The sequence below is a fragment of the Sardina pilchardus genome, chromosome 3 (assembly GCF_963854185.1).
Source record: "Sardina pilchardus chromosome 3, fSarPil1.1, whole genome shotgun sequence".
In the NCBI taxonomy this organism is placed as follows: domain Eukaryota; kingdom Metazoa; phylum Chordata; class Actinopteri; order Clupeiformes; family Clupeidae; genus Sardina; species Sardina pilchardus.
In genome coordinates this window covers 19181047-19205756 of record NC_084996.1, presented here as the reverse complement: position 1 = coordinate 19205756, position 24710 = coordinate 19181047, and the positions used below count along the sequence as shown (strand labels likewise).

General features: G+C 39.3%; 1 protein-coding gene and 1 long non-coding RNA gene across 7 annotated transcripts in view; both read right to left on the bottom strand.

The window, feature by feature from the left end:
• Nucleotides 1–24710, bottom strand: part of LOC134076974 (deleted in malignant brain tumors 1 protein-like) — a 330477-nt gene that overhangs the window by 62411 nt on the left and 243356 nt on the right. For 4 of the 6 annotated variants that reach the window (XM_062532297.1, XM_062532299.1, XM_062532298.1 and 1 more), the window contains exons 5-6: nucleotides 897–988; nucleotides 466–729 (exon numbers count right to left, since the gene is read on the bottom strand). In XM_062532297.1, the coding sequence (XP_062388281.1) occupies nucleotides 466–729; nucleotides 897–988 (356 nt within the window). Of the gene's footprint in view, nucleotides 1–465; nucleotides 730–896; nucleotides 989–4244; nucleotides 4557–5668; nucleotides 5702–7783; nucleotides 7814–11801; nucleotides 11904–24710 lie in introns of those variants that run through there. The other 2 variants (XM_062532300.1, XM_062532302.1) reach the window with 2 other exon arrangements.
• Nucleotides 16040–18402, bottom strand: LOC134076987 (uncharacterized). The gene is made up of 4 exons (XR_009938639.1): nucleotides 18354–18402; nucleotides 17142–17465; nucleotides 16892–17053; nucleotides 16040–16780 (listed from the first exon to the last, which is right to left on the bottom strand). It is a non-coding gene; the product is annotated as an uncharacterized LOC134076987 (long non-coding RNA).

Below are 24710 nucleotides of genomic sequence, written 5' to 3'. Positions count from 1 at the left end.
GTCCATACGGTCCAGAACAAACAGATCCAGGGATAGCTTCTTCCCCAAAGCTGTCACATACTGACTGTACCTCAAATGTGCAAATTGTGCTAAATATGTGTGCGCTTTTACGGAGCTGCTGTTTAAAACTCATTGTACTGTGCATGACAATAAAGGCTTTCTATTAAAGTTCTGTTCTGTTTTGGTTCAATTTTACACGTGCACACACACATTTTTCTATTACTGTACATGCATTGAGTAGATGTACAATGTCTCTCTTTCTCTCTCTCTCTCTCTCTCGTTCTCTCTCACACACACAAACCAAACACAAAAGAAAGTGAATGCACACACAAATAAACATTTTGAGTAAATGAACAATGTTACACACGCACACACAAACCCAAACACACACACACACACACACACACACACACACACACACACACACACACTCACACACACACACACACAGTACTGGTCATGTACCTGGTTTTCCCACTTCCAGTCCTGACCCCTCATGATCCTGGTGCCGATCTTCATCATGGCGGCCATCTCTGGGCCAGACAAGGCTTTGTGGCCTGCCTGTGTAGGTGGCTGTGTGGAGGGCAGTAACTCCACTATCTTGAGGTCATATTTGCCATAACTGCCCATACGGTAGATATTTTCATTACCAGCATCCCACCTCACCCGGATCCACCCACTCTCCCTCAGCGGACTAATCACACGGCCCAGACCGGGAGGGATTCCGTCCTGAAATATGGGACAAACACACGTGTGCACACACATACAAACAAACATAGAAACAATCAATCACAAAGTAAAGTACATGCACACTCAAAAACACATGTTGAAGAGATGTTCAATGTTTCAGCCAGACACAAACACACACACACACACACACAGTACTGGTCATGTACCTGGTTGTCCCACTTCCAGTCCTGACCCCTCATGACCCTGGTGCCGAGCTTCATCATGGTGGCCATCTCTGGACCAAATATTGTGCCGTTACCTGCAGGGGGAGACAGCAGCAACATTCATACATATAGATGCACACCACCATAAAATGAATTGTAGAAATATGCATCGCCTGCTTCATATCTATTTTTCAAACTGTTGAAAAATATGTAAACTACTGTGAAAACATTTGGAATCACAAATGATTGTCCTCATTTTCTGCCAACATCACTGTGATTCACATATTATCATGTTTAAAAGGATAATTAACAAGCCCTTTTAATTATACTGTATGGCGGTAGACTGTTTAAAGAAATCATTTCATTCATTGGGGATATTTCAACTTATACATTTCAACGGCATGGCTGTTTTTATGTCACGTTCACCTCTATGGGGAGAATCATCATACAGTAGCTCATTTTTTACTTGCTAACAGAATGCATAAGAAAACCTGACCCATGAACAAACACAAAACTCTGCATGGCATTTCTCTGGGAATACTGAAGGTATAGAGAGATACCTCTATGGTGTGATTAGTTTGGTTCTTGGTTAAATGTAATGTATGTTGTTTGCACAAATGCCTTCTGCTACTATTTAAATATAAATACAAACAAACACAACCTTTAAGTCCTTTAAGACCTTTAAGTCACAGAACTGATCTTCTGGTAGCTTAGCTAAACAGGTCAGGGTAGTATTTAGTACCTAAACTTGGTTAATAGCTTCTATGTGTAATTACTATTGAACAAAAGCGGCATCTATTGGCTGCTGAGTTTTGATGGGCTGTTGATTGTCATTTTGTGGAGTGAGTCAAAATTTACTGAGATGTGAGCACAATGTAGCCTAATAATAATATACCAAATTCCCAAAGGCCCTCAAAGGACTATATCTCATACAATTTGAGAACTAGATTTTTGTGATGCCTTACACAACATAATGCCCCGTGAAAAAAGTTGTTGCATTGATCATTAATCACTAGGTGGCACTACTCCGCAAATTACTCATAATCAGCCTGGTTAACTGACACAGGGGACTATTTACCCTTAAATGTCATTTTTGGCAAATACAGTACTTCTTCATCTATTGATACTGTGCAGTATTGTGTTGCAGCACCCCCTTTGAGCAAAATATGAAGAAATATATACAAAATATGGGGTAGTCAAACAGTGTGTATGACACAGTGAAGTTTGAACCTTTACATCTCAACATACTAATTAGTAAAGGATTTTTGCATGCAGCATTATTCACAGTGTGGCATTAGTCAACAAAGGTTGCAATGACCTATAGGGCCATGAGCTGTCGGAAGCCAACTTGTCATTTCGGTAACACTTTGTAATAAGGGTCCATGAATTCTCATGAACTAATGCATGAATTAATGCATGAATTACGCATTAGTTAATCCATTAATATATCATGAATCATTATGACTTAACATGAATTCACTGATTGCCATTAATAAATTAATACATAAATAACTCATCATCTTAAGCATTATGATCATGATGACTTTTTGTCAGACAAAATTTTTAATTCATGCATTAGTTCATGAGAATTCATGTACCCTTATTATAAAGTGTTACCGTAATTTCTTAAAGAGAAACTATGCAGGATTGGCGATTTCATCTTAAGTTTCGGTTTCGTTTTTCATTTTCGCTCGTTTTATGCTTGCATATTTCTCTGCAGAGCTTCCCCGACAGCTTTAGCGTGTATATTTATACATATATAGGCTACAGTATATATAAATATATAAATTGCAAGCGTGGTTCTTTATGCGTCTCAGCCTTCCAGATGTAAACAGGGAACGATCGTCTCCTGAACAAACTGCAAGGTTGCGATAGCGGATAGGGACACTGTAGTCTAGTCGTAATTTCTTGAACCCAGAAATGTTGAGTACCCTAAAGTTTTATTGCAGAAATGTCATCTATAGGCCTAACAGATGGAATTTAACTTGGTTGCCTAAAGTTGCACTTTGGGCAATTTGCATAATTAGCATAAATATATAGGCAATTAAGGAGAATAGGGTGCAGGTGAATAGGGTAAAAAATGTAAATAATAGATATCACTTTGAAACTTTCTTAGTTGGTTACTTGTGCTAAGATGAGAAAAAAATGCATTGCATGTTTTTTGTATTTTAATGTTTACATATGCAAATGAGGCCATGTCTCATTAAACATGCGCTCATTTGCATACTGACAAAATCAGATTGTTTAATAATAAAGTCATGCTCAAAATATTTTTTTCCAAGGGTAAACATGTGTACTTGGGGTCTGAGTTGGTGAAAACCTTTAAGGAACCTGGTCAGGAGGCAGTGTTGACCTATGGACGGACAGATTAAGAAATTAGATGCTCCATGCAAAATAACTATATAACAGCATGCACACACAAGCAAACCTACAAGAACTATACATAATATGCAAAATAACTATATCCAGCATGCACACGTACACAAATACACATTAACTATATACAAGAACTATATACAACATATAAAATATGCCATTTTAAAGGCACAGGAGTAAGATGTTTTTGTACGGTCACAATTATGACCATTGGGATTAAATGGGTCAATGGGTTAACACTGCCTCCTTAACAGGTTCCTTTAAAGGTTTTCACCAACTCAGCCCTCCAAGTATACATGTTTACTTTTGAAAAAAGAAACATTTTGAGCCTGGCTTTATCACACTATCTGATTTTGTGTGTATGCAAATTAGAGCCTTTTTTATGAAATAGGGCCTAATTTGCATATGTAAACATTAAAATATAAAAAACATACAATACATTTTTTTCTCATCTTAACACAAGTAACCAACTGAGAAAGTTTCATAGTGATATCTATTATTTAATTTTTTTACCCTATTCACCTGCACCCTATTCGCCTTAATTGGCTATATATTTATGCTAATTATGCAAATTGCCCAAAGTGCAACTTTAGGCAACCAAGTTGAATTTCATCCACTAGGCCTATAGATCACATTTATGCAATAAAACTTTAGGGTACTCAACATTTCTGGGTTTACTATTGGGCCTATGGGGATTACGACTAGACTACTGGGGGAGGGAGGAAATATTACTGTTTACAGTACTGTTTACAGTAATAGTAATTTATAACTGGTCAGTCAAGTAAAACAACGATTTCTAAGCGATTTTATGACTATGAAAAAGTTGCATAGGGTCTCTTTAAGTGTAATTACACTATGGATGCAAAATGTTGACGAGCACCTATCTGCAAAGCATCAACAGCCCTAATAGTATTGAATCAAATTGGGGGTCATTGCACTCATCAGGTTAAGTGGATGATTATGGGATGTACTAACCTGAGCACACCACACCAGCATCTTCACCATGGTCACAGTCATGTGATCCAAATCTACTATGGGAGCACTCTGTAAGGGATCCTTCAGAACCAGAGCAGCGGACATCGTCCATCCAGATGTCCCCACTGCCTCTGCCAAAGTGTGCTTCTTTGGGGGCAGAGACAGCACCTCCACATCCCAGCTGTCTACACACCACCTGTGCATCACTCATGTCCCAGTTATCATCACACATAGTGCCCCACTGGCTGTTGTGGTAGACCTCCACTCTACCTGAGCACCTTGTGCTCCCACCAACCAGCCTGATCTGGGCAGCTTGTGCAAAAGGACAATAACTTAATTATTAGAGCACACTAATTATTTCAGCAGAATAAATATTTATTGAACAAATACTATGTAGGTTATTGACATGACATGCAGGTCTATGAAGACCAATACATGCATAAATGAAGCTTAGCAAACATTCATTGCCTTTATACAAATCTTAAATCAAACAATAGTTAGTGCAGTGCCCGTACGTATAGGCCACCAAAAATGTTTTCCAAGAAACTTGTTGCCAAATGACATTGATGCAGTATCATGTTAGATTGTGATGATGTAGAATCAAGCCTGTGCAGTTAGTAGAGCTTTTTACTGTCTTTGCAAAGTAAAAAAAGTGTAGGGGAAAGTTTGAGTTGCCGCTAATGGAAATATTAGACACATTACATAGGCTACCCGTGCGTACCCATGCGTTTTTGCTGTTGTTGGGAAATGATAAGCTAACCGTGGGCGTGGCCTAAAAGCTGACCAATGCCAGTGCTATGAACTCAGAAGTGATGTTTGAATGAATGATAAAGCCGATGTCCAGATAGAGTCAAGAACGGCTGTTTTAAATGCAAATTTTAACAGAATGCTACCGACGTGTGTGTCGGCATTGCAAGATCAGCAACCTGATCAGGCAACAGAACCGCTAGGCAACCGCGGTTGTTGATGAGCAGTCTATGCAATGTTGACTTTAACAGCCTGCTTACCAACATGGGTGCATGTGTGTCGGACTCAGCATGTTTATCCAACATTAACAATCTTGAAACGGTCCGTTGTTACATGAGACATCGTAATTTCCATGAATGGCAACACGTGATTTTGTCAGCGAAATGTGCTTTATTGTTTCTATGCTGGAGTGAGTGAGAAGGGGCGTGGCTAAAGTGCGGAGAGCGGTAGAATTGTGGGATTGCGGTAGAGTTGTATTTTGCTTAATTTAACGATATCCTTGTCATTTTTTGTACAAAAACTACCAAACTTTGCACTGCAGTCACGCATGTCATTAGCAAGACACGTGTTAAATCTTAGGTCAGTCGGATGAGTGGCTTGAGAGTTATGCGTGCCACACACAGACAGCCGTTCCTTGCATTAATAGATAGATAGATAGATACATAGATGGAACTCACCAGCTTGAAGAGGGGCAGACAGAAAGACTATCACTGGAAAAAAATATAATGCTTGAGTAGGCTTGTTATTAGATACAGTATCTGCAAGCATTCACAGTGAAAAAGGCCAAGAATAAAGAAATTGCACAGTACGTATAGTAGTATACTCCAATATTTGGAATGTGTTCTAAATCAGCCCATATATCTAGATATCTATCTCGCATTCAAATGTACCTGAATTGAGTGCAACCATATGTAAACCTGCGTTGTGTGGAACCACTGCGGTCCAGCCCTGCACACGCCCGGACTCGAACCCGCGAGACGGCAGCACCTCAGATCGGGAGTCGAGCGCGCTAATAATCCACCTAAAAGCCCAGGCTACTAGCTTTCATGCCAGCAGCGCTCTTGAAGCGTCGGGGAGTGAGGTTTACTAACGTTCTACAGCTAGCACCCGTTACACATATAATAATCTACAAGAGGATAACTCGAACAATGCAGTTAGGGCTATGCATATGTTCACAGTAAACAGCAAGATGCAGATTTCCTCGTTAACAGGTCAGGGTGCCATAAGTTGGGATGGTACATATCAACAGGGAACACCTGCCACATGTATCTGTTCAGTATGATTACTTGATTCTCTGAAAAATGCTTTGAGATGGATCTACAGAGTGACTGGATTTGCATCTCTACTGAGTGCCAAATCAGCGCTCTTTATTCAACAACTTAACGAATAGTCTGTTAGACTATGCAGTTCATGTCCTTTGCTTTTGCTGTTGTACCATGCACAATTGATTACTTTATTAATGATCCTGATCCACCTGTCAAGTCTAATTTGATTGCAATTTCGATACAACTCCATTAAAGGAGTCATAGAACGCATTTTTTGACCATTACAAATTGATCTTTGAGCCTAAATAATGTCATATGTAAATTTGTGGGGCTGAAAACGCCCCAGGAGCACTGCTAGATCGCCTAATACAAGGTCATAAATAAGCCTTGCAATGAAACAGTTTGTTTTTCCCGCCCACTCAGCAAGTTCATGAATATTCAAATGAGATGCGCGCTGATTGGTCTATTGGCCTATATGTCCTGAAAGTTGATTGGCTCAATCCACCGGTCTGAAGCTAGAGCAAAGTGAAACTACGTTTACTGCTGGTAAATAAAGCCAAAGTCTTTGATAAAGCTATCAACAATGGATTTAAATAAGGAATACAGCCGTACATGTATAAACCGAGTCAGAAGAAGGTTCTGACGAAGATGAAGTGCAGCAGATTCCCCAACAGAATGAATGTGTTAGATTGGTAAGTTTTATCAGTACATTTCTTAGTATTAACTCTCCAAAGTTAGCTGTAATAACGCTAGCATTACAACGTCTCTGCCATAGACCACATATCTAGATACTAGCATCGTAAGAGCAGTTTAACAAGAATTATTAATCGAAGGTATGCAAATGAGAGGGGGTGTATCTAAAGGGGGATGGGCGCCTATTACGTGTTATCTGAGCTCTGTTCAGATTGGAGCATTTCAACACGGCTGTTCCTATTTCCCAATTTGCATACGAAAGCAGGCGGGGGACGCGGTAAAGTCTTTGGTGTTGTCCTTTGGACACTGCTCGCAACCTAAATTCAACAGGAACAAGGTGAATGTGGTTTTGAATTCTAGGACTCCTTTAAGAAGAAAAGGGCAACTAAATAATCTAACACGCATCAGAGGCTACTAGTGCAGAGCCCGTAGATGTGGCATTTTTTATTCGTATAACATGAAATTTGGCACTGCACACTCTCGTGCCATTAGGATGACACCCACCAAATTTGAGAGCAGTCGGATGAGTGGTTTGAGAGTTGTGCGTGGAACAGACAGAGTGACACACAGACAGACGTTCCTTGCATTAATTGATAGATAGAAGATAGATAGATAGATATAGTGTATTTTAACAGCAAATTTGACTTTTTTTCCTCTGCCAAAAATAGTAGGGTACTAGTCTGGGTAAGCAGTATGCCAGTAGGAGCATTGTCCCTTTCCTTATGGAATAACCTATTGAGTAGGCCTATTGCATGATTAAATCTCCTATTTTCACTAATGATTTTAACTCATACATCGTACTGATGTGATAACATGTCTGTTGTGACTCCTTACCTGTCAGAGATAGAATACAAAGGAGAAGTGCTGATGGAAGAAAGCAAAATGTCAACATGAGAACTGTTATTTGCTATTTTCATATAAATCATTATTACCATTCTACTTTATTATTGCTGAAATACTTTGTAATAATTGTATAATGTACAGTAAGCTGCCTAAAGAAGTTATATCCTATTTTCTTTAGTCTGTCACTCATGTCTTCATCACACACACACACACACACACACACACACACACACACACACACACACACACACACACACACACACACACACACACTCACAGGAAGGGTGTTAAATTATTTGCACTATAAGTATTGCACTATAAGTATTACCCAGTGGCCAATCAAAAAACAAGACTATTTAACATTACACATCATGGAATCCATGAAGACTATATATATATACAGTGCCTATAGAAAGTTATCATACCCTTTTGAAATAGTTCCTTTTTTTGTCTTACAGCCTGAAATCAAAACCCATTTTTAAAAAAATCTTTTCCAGTTTTATTTACAAATGTAGCTGTACAACATCAAAATAATGAAACAAAAGTCAACAGTTCTGAAAATTAATAAAAAATTAAAAACTAGAATAACAGGGTTGGAAAAGTCATCATACCCCTGACTTAATACTTTGTCAAGCTTCCTTTTGCTTTCATTACAGCCATCAATCTGTTTGGATATGTCTCTATTATAGCTTTGCACACCTAGACAGGGGAATATTTGCCCAATTTTCCGTGCAGAATTGTTAAAATTTAGTCAAATTCTGTAGGGAATGGCGATGGACTGCTCTCTTCAAGTCAATCCACATATTTTCTATAGGATTTAAGTCAGGGCTCTGACTTTGCCACTCAAGGATATTCACCATCCTATCCTTAAGCCACTGCTTTGTTCTTTTGGCAGTATGTTTAGGATTTTTGTCGTGTTGGAAGGCGAATGACCTCCCCATCCTCAGCTGTTTAGGAGAGGGACGCAGGTTTTCCTCAAGAATTTTGGTGTACTTGGCAGCATCCGTTTTCCCTTCTATCCTGACCAATTGCCCAGTCCCCGCTGAAGAGAAACATCCCCAAAACATAATGTTGCCCCCACCATGCTTCAAAGTAGGTATGGTGTGTTTTGGGTGTGTTTGGGTGTGTATACTGTGTTTGGTTAGCGCCTGGAGCTCAGTCCAAAAACTTCAATCTTAGTCTCCAAAAAGTTCGATCTTAGTCTCATCTGACCATATAAGCTTTTTCCACATGGTAGCAGAATATTCCAGATGTGTTTTTGCACTGAACTCCAAGCGCAATGTTTGGCGAAAACCAACACAGTACACCACCCAAAACACACCATACCTAGTGTGAAGCATGGTGGGGGCAACATTATGTTGTGGGGATGTTTCTTTTCAGCGGGAACTGGGCAATTGGTCAGGATAGAAGGGAAAATGGATGCTGCCAAGTACACCCACATTCTTAAGGAATCCCTGCGTCCCTCTCCTAGACAGCTGAGGATGGGGAGGTCATTCGCCTTCCAACACGACAATAATCCTAAACATACTGCCAAAAGAACAAAGCAGTGGCTTAAGGATAGGATGGTGAATATCCTTGAGTGGCAAAGTCAGAGCCCTGACTTAAATCCTATAGAAAATATGTGGATTGACTTGAAGAGAGCAGTCCATCGCCATTCCCTATAGAATTTGACTAAATTTTAACATTTCTTTACGGAAAATTGGGCAAATATTCCCCTATCTAGGTGTGCAAAGCTATAATAGAGACATATCCAAACAGATTAATGGCTGTAATGAAAGCAAAAGGAAGCTTTACAAAGTATTAAGTCAGGGGTATGATGACTTTTCCAACCCTGTTATTCTAGTTTTTCATTTTTTTATTAATTTTCAGAACTGTTTACTTTTTTTTCATTATTTTGATGTTGTACAGCTAAATTTGTTAATAAAACTGGAAAAGATTTTTTTTAAAATGGGTTTTGATTTCAGGCTGTAAGACAAAAAAAGTAACTATTTCAAAAGGGTATGATGACTTTCTATAGGCACTGTATATATATATATATATATATATATATATATATATATATATATATATATATATATATAAGAAAGTAGAGAAAGAAGCCACATGGTTAAACTTTGATAAATTGTGCGTCATGACTAGATGATTAGAACATTGTATGTACATGTATGTCTTGTAGAATAATAGTGTAACAGACATTCCAGAGATCACAAGTCATATCCACTGACATTGGCTATTTTGGATTTATGATGTAAAACATCAGGGAAGGAAATATTAATAAACATAGTGATCATAAGAATATAATAGAGGCATTGGAGATTCCTGTATATTGACTTGAGAGTAAATATGGCAAATTGTGGTGTAAACCAATGTTTTGCTCAATTTCTTAGCTATTTTGGGGAGCATGCAAATATAAGTGCATAATGGAAAGCCTCCATGCTTTTTATGAGATTCAGCATAGAAAGAAAAAGCATAGGCTCAATTTTAATTTCTTCTGTATGACAGTAAAGGCTTTAGGACATCATTCTCACAGTCATTCAGCTGTTGCACTGACACACTAGTCTACCTTTTATCATCTCTTTTATAATGCTTCTTTTAGCATCCCTTTTTCCTCACTTGGAAAAATATAATTTGCTTTCCTATATGCTGTTTTGCTGAAGTGCTGAAGTTGCTTTTTTTTTGCTTTGGGTCTTTAGTCTTCATGGATTCCTATGTGATTGATCAATTAACTGAATCTCATGCCATGATGTGTAATGTTGAATAGGCTTTTTTTTTTGATTGCTCAATGGGTAATTGCTTACTTATAGTGCAAAGAATTTAACATCTTTCCTTTGTTTATCTGAAATTAAAATAATCTAAAGGCCTCACATTTCATTTATGAATTAACAAGGTCCAACTGCTCTTTTGAAAAATATTATTATTAATAATAATACAAAATATTATTAATAATAATAATCATCATAATAATAATAATTATAGTGATAATCTGGAACTAAATGCCATTATTAGTATCATGATTACTATTGTTATTATTATTAGTATTATTATTATTAATAAAACTAATAATAATAATAATGTTTTGTATTATTTAATGTGTCTATCAATGTTATGCTATGTATTTTCATTCTATATTACATTATATATACATTATATATATGTATGTGAATATAATATATATATATACAGTATATACTGTATATACAGTATGCATACTGTATATATATTATATTCACATACATACGTTAAAATTGTACTGAGCTTTTAACTGCAGATTGAGATTTGAGTTAAATACCTCTTTCAAACTTTCACTGGTTGTAATTACAGGAGCAAATCATCAACCCTAAATAAATCTATCTAGAATGTTCACATATTAGTTTTTTTGCCTGGTAACATATGTATGTGAATATTACAACCAGTGAAAGTTTGAAAGAGTTATTTGGTAACTCAAATCTCAATCTGCAGTTAAAAGCTCGGTACAATTTTAACTCCAATCAAGCAGTGTCTCACTCCCTTGCTTAGCTGGATACAACAAAGACAGAATCTCATGCCAACACAAAAATATGTCCCTCCTTTGTGCCTCTTACGGTATTTCATCAGTAAATATTAAACTAGTAGGAACCCCAAACTAAATGATTAAAGAAGAATTATTACATTGAAAAAAATATATATCTGAAAGCAAAATAAAATATAGCTGTTTTACTAGTAGCAAACAACGAGTTTTGCTGTTTGGCTTCCTCTGAGAGCAATCCTGAGGAAGCCAAATTGCGAAACACGTCATTCACTGCGGTGTGTGATCTCCTGATATTCCTGCACATTGCCAGCACCTGGTTCCTCAAGACGAGTGACTTGTGCACAGATAGTTAGGCTATTATTTAATATAATTTGATATTTACATCAAAATAATTTACACACCTACAATGATGACATAATTTGTATTTGTATTTGTATCATTTAAATATGATATTTGTTTCCATTGATTTACAAATGAATACATTGAAAAAAACAAACATACCTAAGTGTTGAAAATGGTGAGAAGACATTCTTCTACCTCCTTGTTATAGGCCTACTAGGAGTGAACTATCTGGGTGTCTTCTCTCCTTATCTAATGGTCAGAGGTAATATGATGACACATAATGAACTGGAAAGTGCAACTGTTGGAGGAGTTGGAATGAAAATAGCATATGCTCTTCACATTCTGTTCCTCATTTTATTTTATTTTTTCCTGTTTAGTTTGTTTGAACGGTAAAATATGTCTGATAATGCCAGGTCATCAAAATGATGTTGGAAGGACAGAGATACATGACAGTGTGTTCAGAACATCTTCATCAACATCAACTCATTCACTAGAGCTATGGTTTACTGAATGACCACCATACAGTTATTCAACACATGAGGTGAATCAGTGAGCATTCCAAACACACTGTGAGGGTGGGCAGTGCCTAACTCAAATTATACTGTCTTTAGAGGGCTTAAAATCATAGGTTAATTAAAACAATACCTAATGTATATCACTGTCAGCTGATTGCTTCAAACACACAACCCAATTGAAATATAAATATCAGAAGTCACTCTCAGAAAGGATGTGTTGGAGATAACACGTCAATGTGTTTAGGTAAGGACAACACAAGTTTTGTGTTGTTTTCCAACATAAGTTGTGTTATTTGTTACACAATATGTGTTGGAAATAAAAAAAAACTTGTGTTGAAAATGACACCACTTATGTTGGAAAACAACACAAACTGTGTTGTCCTTACCTATAATGTTATTTCCAACACATCCTTTTTGAGATTGTGGTTGCCCTGAGCAAATAAAGGGCACGAGTCCTCAGGATAATGGACGGATCGAGAGGGGTTACCACCGGGTTACCACAAGGGGTTACCACAAGGGGTTACCACAAGGGGTTACCACCGGGTTACCACAAGGGGTTACCACAAGGGGTTACCACCGGGTTACCACAAGGGGTGCCCACAAGGGGTTACCACCGGGTGCCCACAAGGGGTTACCACAAGGGGTTACCACCGGGTTACACAAGGGGTTACCACCGGGTTACCACAAGGGGTTACCACCGGGTTACCACAAGGGATTACCACCGGGTAACCACAAGGGGTTACCACCGGGTTACCACAAGGAGTTACCATCGGGTTACCACAAGGGGGTTTACAACCGGGTTACCACAAGGGATTACCACCGGGTTACCACAAGGGGTTACCACCGGGTTACCACAAGAGGTTACCACCGGGTGGTTAAAACTTGGAAACTTGCCCAAGCTGGAACTATCAGATGCACAGGACGTGAAAACGCCCGATTAGGCTACTACTGTAACCTCGGTACTCTGAAGGATATGAAAACGGCAGTGTTGTTTGAATGCAGTTATAGTAAGAGGCCATTACCAAAGAAATTAACTGGAAACATAACAATGCAACAAAATCCTGTGCACCAAGTTAACTAAGTAACTTTTAATTTTGTTGATAAAGGCTTAATGCTATTCTCAATTGTGGTGAAAACTGAAAGCCATTATTGTAGAGAAAATTAAGTATGTTAGGTATAGGTGGCATATGCCATTGAATGTCAATTTAATCAACATTCATGTTTTCCTACACCAGAGGAAGTATGATGTGTAGCAAAGGTCTTTGACCTGATGAATTCTGTGAGTCAGCAAGTTCCATGTGAAAATCTGTCCGTGAAAGCAAAGGTTGAACTTTTATAGACTTTCCAACGGGATAATGACCCTGAACACAAAGCTGAGACAACAAAATAGTGGCTTAGGGTAACCTATGGGAATGTCCATGAGTGACCCATCCAAATCGCAACTTTAGCCCAATCTAAAAAGGCATGAAACGATTAACATGACATGGAAGAAAAGAATATGGGTTGTCCATCAAATGCTTGACCTCTTTAACCGAGTCTAGTTTCTTAGGAAATAATTAGAACAGCTATGTGAAGTACTGGCACAGAGCTACAGAGCCTAAAATATTGTTTAATTATTATTATGTCTGCCAGATAACACGCATCCCTCTAGGTCACTTGATGTGACTTAGAACCACAACTGAGCCCTAACACCAGGTCTTGTGAAGCTTTGTGCAAAAGACCATTATGTGCCAATGTATGCTGCGTTTTGCAAAATGCAGATGGAAACTCCCCATAGGTCTTTTGGTTACCCAAAATACATACAGAAAATAAATGCCTCACTGTGTGGCAACCACAAGGTGTAGAAACATAATCCTTGTCTCAAATGAAAGGTAACACTGAGGCTTCTTGTTGAATATTTGGATTGTATGTCAGAGGTTCTGATATAGAATGATGACTACACAAAATATGGAATAATTACACAAAAGTCTCTATTTCTGCCATTTTTTGTTGGTTCAATGGATGTTTACAGTATAAGACTATACACCTGCACAACTAATACTGGATAAAACAAAATGAATATTCAATTTCTATGAGATTCCTGTGAATATTTCACCCAATATGCTGTATTTACTGTAGTTATTGCTTAGGATACACACTGCAGCAGGAGGGTAGGGAAGCACCAAATATCGGAGGAGGGAATGGAGGGCATTTCTTTATACAAATCGATTGAGACATAGTAAGATTAATTTGACCATGTAAAGCACTTTACACATTGTATATGACAAATGTTGTCATGTATGGATTCCCAAGAGTCCAAGCTTTCAAATGGTGTATAATATTATTATGTTACATAGCAATAGGGTGCATATATTTGTTTTAGAATGTTGGGTGGAGGTGGGGGAGCAGAGTAGGTGTGCCATGGAGGGTTCCATACTGTACCATTTGCCTTTAGTGTTGATGGGGAGATACCATTTTGGCAAAATACTCCCCACTGCTGGACATTAATGGGTCTGCATGTAATTCACAGTGGATCTACAGCAGTGGTCGGCAATAGGCGGCCCGCGGGCCAGATGCGGCCCGCAAGCAAAAAACATCTGGCCCGTGAGATCTTTTGAACCAGAGAAAAAAAAAAATCGGACTGCCAGTCTCAAACATGCTCTTTATTTTGAAACGTAACTTTCCAGAACAGAAGAATTTCAATCAATCTAAATGCTTAGATATTTGTTTCATCTGAATACGAGTGAAGCACGCAGCGAGGTGCAGCGTGAACGCACAACATGCAAAATCAAATGAAGTCAGTGGACAGCGCTGGTTCTCAAATTCCAAGCTAGTCCCTATAACACATGTTGTCATTCAAACAACGGACATAGGCTTATGGTGATAATTAAAACACGACTTCTTTTAAACAGGCCTGACATCAAACAGGCAATTTACGCACATAGAACTGTGAAAAGTAAAACACGAGTTTCAAACATTAATAGCGTGCGTGTTATTTAGGAACGCAACCTTTAAATTAGCATGCTTACTTTCGTGGTGCCGTCTTGTACTCTTTGCATGCAGAGAAACCCTCGTTAGTTGTTACAGATCAGGCATGTGGGCTTTGCATTAATACAATTAGGGAGGATGAAGGCATAGTTCTCTGTCCATTCATCATTAAAGATCCTGTTTTCGCTGTTAACTTTTCTCTTCAGATTTTTTCATAGTGCCATTTTTTGACCGCTAACAGCAACGCGTGGAAATGTTTTTCTGGTGTTTTTTATTATTATTTTTTAAAGACACAGGCATATAATAGCGCCCCCAATGACCAGTCGACACATTTAACCTACATCAGCCTGCTTGAATGTCTCTGCTCTGTCATTTCAAGAGCGCCTATCATTTTTACCTCCTCCGATATTAATTAATTAAATTACCCATTGTTTTGGTTGTGAACTTGTGGCCCGCTATGTAATGGCTCGGAAAATATCTGGCCCGAGGCCAAACTTAATTGCCGACCCCTGATCTACAGTAACAGAGTTTAATCACATCTCCTCCTCCTGAAATCATTCCCCTAGTTAATGTCTGGATACAGGTGAATTGGTGAGCTGAATACAATCATACGTTGTGCATTGATACAATGAAATGTTTAAATGTGAGCAAATTTTTAAAAAGAAATAATAAAAAAAAAAACTTGAAAAGGGTGACACATAAACTGAATTACTTCGGATTACCGAATTACCTGAATTACCGAATCTTCGGTATCAAAGCTTCCATTTATTGTGAGCAAAGAGAATGACACTGAAACAATACACTGATGATTTAGATACATTGTAGTATTCAATTATCATAACCAGCCGTGTAAGGTACAATCAGATCTCACCTTAGCACAATATTATCCTGAAAAATGAGTTATATAGAGAATATATAGTTGTGCACACAAGTTGACCATGCTAAAGTTGATTAAAAGAGGAATAAAAAATCGTCTTATTGCCTTTATTAAATAAATGAGGAAAAATCCAACCTTTAAAGATGCCAATTTTCTTTGTGAATGAATAATGTATTGTAAAGAAATAAATGTCCCTCCTTAAAATACAGGAGACATACAGTAAGTATACGGTACACCCCTTACAGTATGTTAAATTCCCTTAGAGGTAGGGAGATTTATATTTTCAAAGACCAGTTCATTTCATGGATCCAGGATACTATGCATCCTGATAAAGTTCCCTAGGCCTTGGGAATTAAAATAGCCCCACATCATCACATACCCTCAGAGGTTGGCATGGGGTACTTTCCACAAGATAACCTCTCAATGCAAATTAAACCAGCTAGGCTAATATAAATAAATATAATTAAACTATGCCCATTTCTAGGTATGGTGAAGGGTATGTGATGATGTGGGGCTATTTTAACTCCAAAGACCAAGGGAACGTTATCAGGATGGATGCATTACAAAACACACTAACTTTTAACATGAATAAAAACACAGCACCAGACAGGTGGGGCGCAATCACAACAAATCAGTGAAGCAAAAGCAGATCGTTACCCTCACATATATACTGAGGTCTGCTTAAGATGCAAATTCAACTTCTTCCTCCAGCTGAGATGGTATCTGCTCTGCCTTCACTGGCTCTGTTGGCTTTGGTACTTCAAATGACGTCATCGGCCCTAGGATTAAGGACAAACAACAATAATGTTATTGCCATAGTCTTTCTATTAGCATATTAATTACCTGGTCCAGCCAGGAGTATGATTTATTATGGTAGAGTGGGTGCTCACAGTATTCGTCATTGATCACATATACATGCTGTGTCGTGTTTTTCTTCCACAGCAACACTGAGCACAGGACTATCACAAGGAGCAACAGCCCAAGTGCTGCCCCATAGACCACAGAGGGATGTACAGATGCTATATGGTGAGACCACTCCATCCACGTCAGTGCTGGAGAGCGAACGGCATATGTCACCAAAGAAAAACAAAGTATCATAACAATGTGATTTAACACACAGGGAGTGTTTCTATACTGTACCTCTTATGATCACACAAAGCACATCTGTTTTTCCAGAGGTGAACAGACGTGCAGACAGAGTGACCTCATAGGAGCAGCTGTAGTTCCCTGCATGAAAAAAGTCTGCTTCAGGAAAGTCGAAAGAGGCAGAGTGATTGACCGCCTGCTAAGTCCAGATCTCCGCTGACCCATCAGAGGTGAGGTGGAAAGAGCCTCCTTGGTACTGCGGCTTGGTGGAGCAGACGATGGAGAAGCTTTGGCCCCAGGGGACCTCTGGGCCGTTGGGCCCCAAGACCAGCTCTCCCTCTGGGGCACTCACAGAGATGATGGGCTGTGACAGGGACACTGGAGGACATAAAACACACATCTCGCCATGTATACAAGTTCAAGTTTATTGTCATATACTTGATAAAGATGGCAATCATACAGTATACCATTGTTAGATCCACAGAGTCAACTTCACAGAGTCAAGTCTTAAAGGCTGGAAACTTGGCGGAGGAGATGATCAGGCAATTTATGGTGGAGTTCATAATACAATGCACCCTCACATGGTTCCCAAGGTTTGGAGAACAGCCGCTAAAACAACATCGTAGACCTTCCACCATACTGATATTACCTGTGTTACTGTAAGTGCTCTGGTAGAAAGAATACATGGTAGGATGCAAAGTATAATTTCCTGAATCCCCGGACGTCCTCCTCAGGACATGCTTGTATTCCAAACCCATCTTGTTTTTTGCTGCTAAAATGCTGAATATCCATTTTATATGACCGTAGAAGACAATTCCTGGTGAAGTCCAGTTTTTTCCCTGGCATGCCCTCTAGGTACAGTAATCAATGAGAATGTAGTTCATATCTGACATGGTGACCCCAAAGATGATAATTCACTGGCTGGGGGCACCTGCACCGCACGCCGGCGACCCAGGTTCGATTCCCGCCCCGTGGTCCTTTCCAGATACCACCCCAACTCTCTCTCATACTCACTTCCTGTCCGTCTCTCTACTGTCCTGTCCAATTAAAGGCATAAAAAGCCCCAAAAATATACTTTAAAAAAAAAAAAAATACAGTACGTACAGTAGATGGAACTACAAAATTAGTGTCTAAATAACTGTAGGTAGATACAAGAGTAACTTTTTTTTCGAAGCCTTTCCCTGACTTGCAATGGTCAATACAATGGCCAAAACTCTTATTTGTATAGTGTATTATCTGAAGTACAGTATAAAGACAAATTCTTACCCACTACAGAGAAGCTGATGGCCTCACTACGAGAGGAGGTGAAATCACGACCAGCCACTCGTGTTTGATACTGGCAGTAGTAGGATCCTCCATGGGCAAAGTCCACCTGACGGATGGTGAAAACAGCAGAGGTTCCTGAAGCTGCCTTTGTCTCTCTATAGGACCCAGAGAGCTGTTGTAGGGTGAATGTCCCACCCAGGTACTGAGTGGAGATGGAGCAGCTCATCTGGACTTGCTGACCCCAAGACGAATTTCTTTCCGTTTGAAGGATGAGATCTGGTTTCGGCAATGTAACTAGGATATGAAGAATTGGGGATGTCAAAAAAAAACATCACACCAGGGCTGTACACTGCGAGCACCTCGTCGCAAATGCGACGAAATATATATTATTGCTAATTGAAAATATGAAATGGGAGCACAGGTGCGAGTACTGAATTTAACCCTTTTATTCGCATTTTGCTCCTAAAAATCCACACCAAGTGAATCAAAGTATAGGCTAGTACAATTTTTGCGCATCTGTAGGCTATACAAATTTCATAGTTGACAACTCTAACGCTCCTGGCTGGAAACTCATGCTTTCAGCATCAACCTCGCTGTCTCTCACACACGCAAGAAATGTCACTCCAAAACCATTCTTCTTTTTCTTCAATCTGTTCGTTATCAGTTGGTGACTTTGTAGCGATTAGCCTACCGTTGAAACGGCAAACCATGATAAGAATGTTGACTATATAGCCTACAATTACCGTGTTCATTTCAAATATTATTATTATCACGGTTGATAAACACGGTGTGGAAACCGTGTTAGCTTCACCACAGCCTGCATTTCACATAGGCCTGGTTGACTTATATGAGAGAAATCCGACTGATTCTGTTGTCTAAATGATGGATTTAACCACGATTTGGTGTAGGCTACACCTGCTTTAAAAAGGCGGAACATTTTCATTGCAAATGTGCGCATCATATAGCCACTCTGCGTCTTTGTATGGAGGTTACATTCACATTAATTCCATTCCACTAACGTTATCAGGAGAATACTGTAACGTTTTATTTTGAGCTCTGGTTGTCACTCATTGGATATAACAGATATAGCCTACCAAACTCCAAGACGAGTCATGGTAGAGTAAGTTAAGCACCCAGCCAATTAAACATGACCAAGGAAAAAGTGACAACTCACGATGCCATGCCATGGTAGGCTACCTAAATCATAGAAGTTAACGTTACTGGACAGTGGACACACTCATCTTTTCTATTACACCAGAAATATTTGTCTTTACCTTTGTTCGTTTTTTGAACATTTAAGTTATTTAATGAAAACATGATGTATCCTTGAACTATGCTTGACTCTTTTCCTAAAACCGAATGAAACCTAATTATGTTCACGAACATCTTAAAGTGACAGGCACTCAATTAGACCTAGGCCTACACACCACCCCTGTAATATCATTACAGTGTAATCAATATGAAGTATTCAGTTTACTGAATATTTTAAGCTATAAGTAATTATGCAGATCCTAAAATGCTATAAAATGATAACAAAATGTATACAAATTCTGAATTCAAAATATGAAATAGAAACAAGACAAGCCATTTTCTGTGTGTGTAGGGTTTGAGCAGAGACTATGATTGCCACTGCTGTGAATGATCTGTATCCTGCTTAAGGCAAGAAGGTTTTCAAGGAAATTTCATAGTGCTCCTAAATTTTTTTCTGTGCTCCTAAACTTTTTCATTTAGGAGCACCTGTGCTCCTAGTGAAAAAGCTTAGCGTACAGCCCTGCATCACACTACAAATCATATCTAATCTATGCATTTTCTCCAAATTGTCCTTGTCAACCTAAGAAATCTTAAGGAATGCAGTAAAGTCCAGTTCATGATATCTAAGACTTCTTTGTTGAAAGATAACAAAAAAATTCCACCCTGTAGACCACCTACTAAGACTTAACAAGCAGTGTGGGTCACATTATCACTCCACTGTAAATTTCTGGGAGAATGAAAATCACTAAAATGCAGTGCTAAAGGAAAGAAAATAACTGGTTAAGCCTTAACAGCCTATGAACATACAGTATCTTGCCTGATATAAAACCCAAACTATGTAGCTTGAAAAGTGATACATGACAAGCTACCACAATTCATCAACATCTCACCGTGCACAGAGAAGCTGACAGAATCACTGCGAGAGGAGGTGAAATCACGACCAGACACTCGTGTTTGATACTGGCAGTAGTAGGATCCTCCATGGGCAAAGTCCACCTGACGGATGGTGAAAACTGCAGAGGTTCCTGAGGCTGCCTTTGTCTCTCTGTAGGACCCAGAGAGCTGCTGTAGGGTGAATGTCCCACCCAGGTACTGAGTGGAGATGGAGCAGCTCATCTGGACTTGCTGACCCCAAGATGAATTTCTTTCCGTTTGAAGGATGAGATCTGGTTTCGGCAGTGTAACTAGGATATGAAGAATTGGGGACGTTAAAAAAATGACCACACTACAAATCATATCTAATCTATGCATTTTCTCCAAATTGTCCTTGTCAACCTAAGAAATCTTAAGGAATGCAGTAAAGTCCAGTTCATGATATCTAAGATTTTTTTGCTGAAAAAAACCCCCAAAAAAATCCCCCCTGTATAGACCTGTCCTAAGACTTAACAAGCAGTGTGGGTCACATTATCACTCCACTGTAAATTCCTGGGAGAATGAATATCATTCAAATGCAGTGCTGAAGGAAAGAAAATAGCTGCTTAAACCTAAACAACTTAAACATACAGTATCTTGCCGGATATAAAACCCAAACTATGTAGCTTGAAAAGTGATACATGACAAGCTACCACAATTCATCAACATCTCACCGTGCACAGAGAAGCTGACAGAATCACTGCGAGAGGAGGTGAAATCACGACCAGACACTCGTGTTTGATACTGGCAGTAGTAAGATCCTCCATGGGCAAAGTCCACCTGACGGATGGTGAAAACAGCAGAGGTTCCTGAGGCTGCCTTTGTCTCTCTATAGGACCCAGAGAGCTGCTGTAGGGTAAATGTCCCACCCAGGTACTGACTGGAGATGGAACAGTTCATCTGGACCTGCTGACCCCAAGATGAATTTCTTTCCGTTCCAAGGATGAGAACTGGTTTGGGCAGTGTAACTGGGAAGAAAAACAATAAAAAAAACATTAGTTTCCTCGTCTATCAGAGAAATTCATCTCTAAGAATTCCAGATTCTCTGCTTTCTTCATGTTCATCCGTAACCTGTGTTGTGTTGACTGCACAGATCAACACTGCACTGGCCTGAAATCAAACCTGCAACTCACAGCACCTCAGAATGGGAGTCAAGTGTGCTAGCATCTAAGGTAAACCGATAGGGTGCTAGCTCTCTCTTCATCTAACCTTTTTAAAGCATTAGGAGGGAGGTGTATCTAACATCCAAACTGCACATTCACGTGCTAGCTGGCTACCATTACACATGTAGTCAATCTGTAAAGATTCATGGTCAACTACTCAATATCAAGTAATATTTTATTTGTACAATGCTGACATGCCCATTACACTTATTTAGAAAGTATCGGCTTAGCTAGTTACACAACTAACACAAATAACTCACAATTTTGTCATAATGTAATGCAGCAATTATAACAAATCCAACAAAGCTGAGCTGTAAGGCCACCATGCATTGCAATTTCAGTAGTAAAATACATCACTGATTCACACAATGGCTATGCCACCCTATTAGAATACTACTTAAAAAAAAATGTTAAGGAGAAGATAGAAACAGCTCATTATGATGAAAGAAGTTGTGAGAAATATTTTGAAAAGCAAAACAAAGAAATTTGAGTAGAAGCATATGATGCAAGCTACCCCAATTCATCAACATCTCACCCTGCACAGAGAAGCTGACAGAATCACTGCGAGAGGAGGTGAAATCACGACCAGACACTCGTGTTTGATACTGGCAGTAGTAGGATCCTCCATGGGCAAAGTCCACCTGACGGATGGTGAAAACTGCAGAGGTTCCTGAGGCTGCCTTTGTCTCTCTATGGGATCCAGAGAGCTGCTGTAGGGTGAATGTCCCACCCAGGTACTGACTGGAGATGGAGCAGTTCATCTGGACTTGCTGACCCCAAGATGAATTTCTTTCCGTTCCAAGGATGAGAACTGGTTTGGGCAGTGTAACTGGGAAGAAAAACAATAAAGAACATCAGTTTCCTCAGCTAACAGTGAAATGTATCTCTAAGAATTCCACATTCTCTGCTTTCTTCATGTTCATCTGTAACCTGTGTTGTGTTGACTGCACATATCAGTGCTGCACTGGCTTGGAATCGAACCTGCAACTCACAGCAATTCAGAATGGGAGTCAAGTGTGCTAGCATCTAAGCTAAAAGCTTAGGGTGGTAGCTCTCTCTTCATATCATCTTTTAAAGTGCTGAGAGGGAGGTTAATCTAATGTGCATACTGCACAGGTACAGTACATACCAGCTGGTAACATTACACAAATAGTCGATCTATGTAAAGCTATAGCAAATTTCTCTTTATCAAGTTTTTCTTGCAAAATGCTGACATGCCCATTATACATATTTGGACAGGACCAGGCTTAGCTAGGTACACAACTAACAAAGATAACTCACACTTATACTGTGCTATTGCAATGCCAGAAGAACAAGACTCACTCATCCACTCAATGGCCAAGCTTCCATAATAGAATACTACTAAAATGCAATGTAAAGGAAAGATAGACATTGCTTATTACAAGGAAAAAAGTAATAAAACAGATTTTGGGAAAGGAAACAACGGCATCTGAACAGAAGAACATGTTACAAGTGACCACAATTCATCAACATCTCACCGTGCACAGAGAAGCTGACAGAATCACTGCGAGAGGAGGTGAAATCACGACCAGACACTCGTGTTTGATACCGGCAGTAGTAGGATCCTCCATGGGCAAAGTCCACCTGATGGATGGTGAAAACAGCAGAGGTTCCTAAGGCTGCTTTTGTCTCTCTATAGGACCCAGAGAGCTGCTGTAGGGTGAATGACCCACCCAGGTACTGAGTAGAGATGGAGCAACTCATCTGGACTTGCTGACCCCAAGATGAATTTCTCTCCGTTCGAAGAATGAGAACTGGTTTCGACAGTGTAACTGGAATATTAACAATTAAGGACAAGCCATATTTTAAAAAACAACACCTTACATATCATATCTAAGCTTTGTGTATTCTCTAAATTGTCCTTGTCAATCTAGACAATCTTAAGAGATACAGTATAGCAAAGTCATCTTTATGACATTGAAGAACTTTTTGGTGAAAAAAAAAACTACATCCACTCTATAGACCGACTAAGATTTCACTCAACATTGCAAGTCACATTAACACTCAGAAATGGCTGCTCTATAAATTCCAAGAAGATTGAACACCTCTAAAATGTAGTGGTGAAGGAAAGCAAATAGCTGGTTACAGCTAAACAATCTATGAAAATATCTTGCTGGAAACAAAAGCCAAACAATATAACTTGAAAAGTGATATAAGCTGACACAATTCATCAACATCTCACCCTGCACAGAGAAGCTGACAGAATCACTGCGAGAGGACGAGAAATCACGACCAGACACTCGTGTTTGATACTGGCAGTAGTAGGATCCTCCATGGGCAAAGTCCACCTGACGGATGGTGAAAACAGCAGAGGTTCCTGAAGCTGCCTTTGTCTCTCTATAGGACCCAGAGAGCTGCTGCAGGGTGAATGTCCCACCCAGGTACTGAGTGGAGATGGAACAGTTCATCTGGACCTGCTGACCCCAAGATGAATTTCTTTCCGTTGGAAGGGTGAGAACTGGTTTGGGCAGTGTAACTGGGGACCAAAATATTAGAGAACATTAGCTTCCTCAGCTAACAGTGGAAGTCATCTCTAATCATTCCACATGCTCTGCTTTCTTCATGTTCATCTGTAACCTGCGTTGTGTTGACTGAACGGATCAGTCCTTCACTGGCCTGGAATCAAACCTGCAACTCACAGCACCTCAGAATGGGAGTCAAATGTGCTAGCATCTAAGATAAAACCATAGGGTGCTAGCTCTGTCTTCATCTCATCTCTTAAAGCATTGGAAGGGAGGTGTATCTAACATCCAAACTGCACAGTCGCGTGCTAGCTGGCTACCATTACACATGTAGTCAATCTGTAAAGATATAGGATGGTCAACTTCTCATTATCAAGTAATTCTTTACTTGTACAATGCTGACATGCCCATTACACTTATTTAGAAAGTACCGGCTGAGCTAGTTACACAACTAACACAAATAACTCACAACTCTGTCATAATGTAGTACAGCATGTTAACACACCCAACAAAGCTGAGCTGTAAGGCCACCATGCATTGCAATTTCA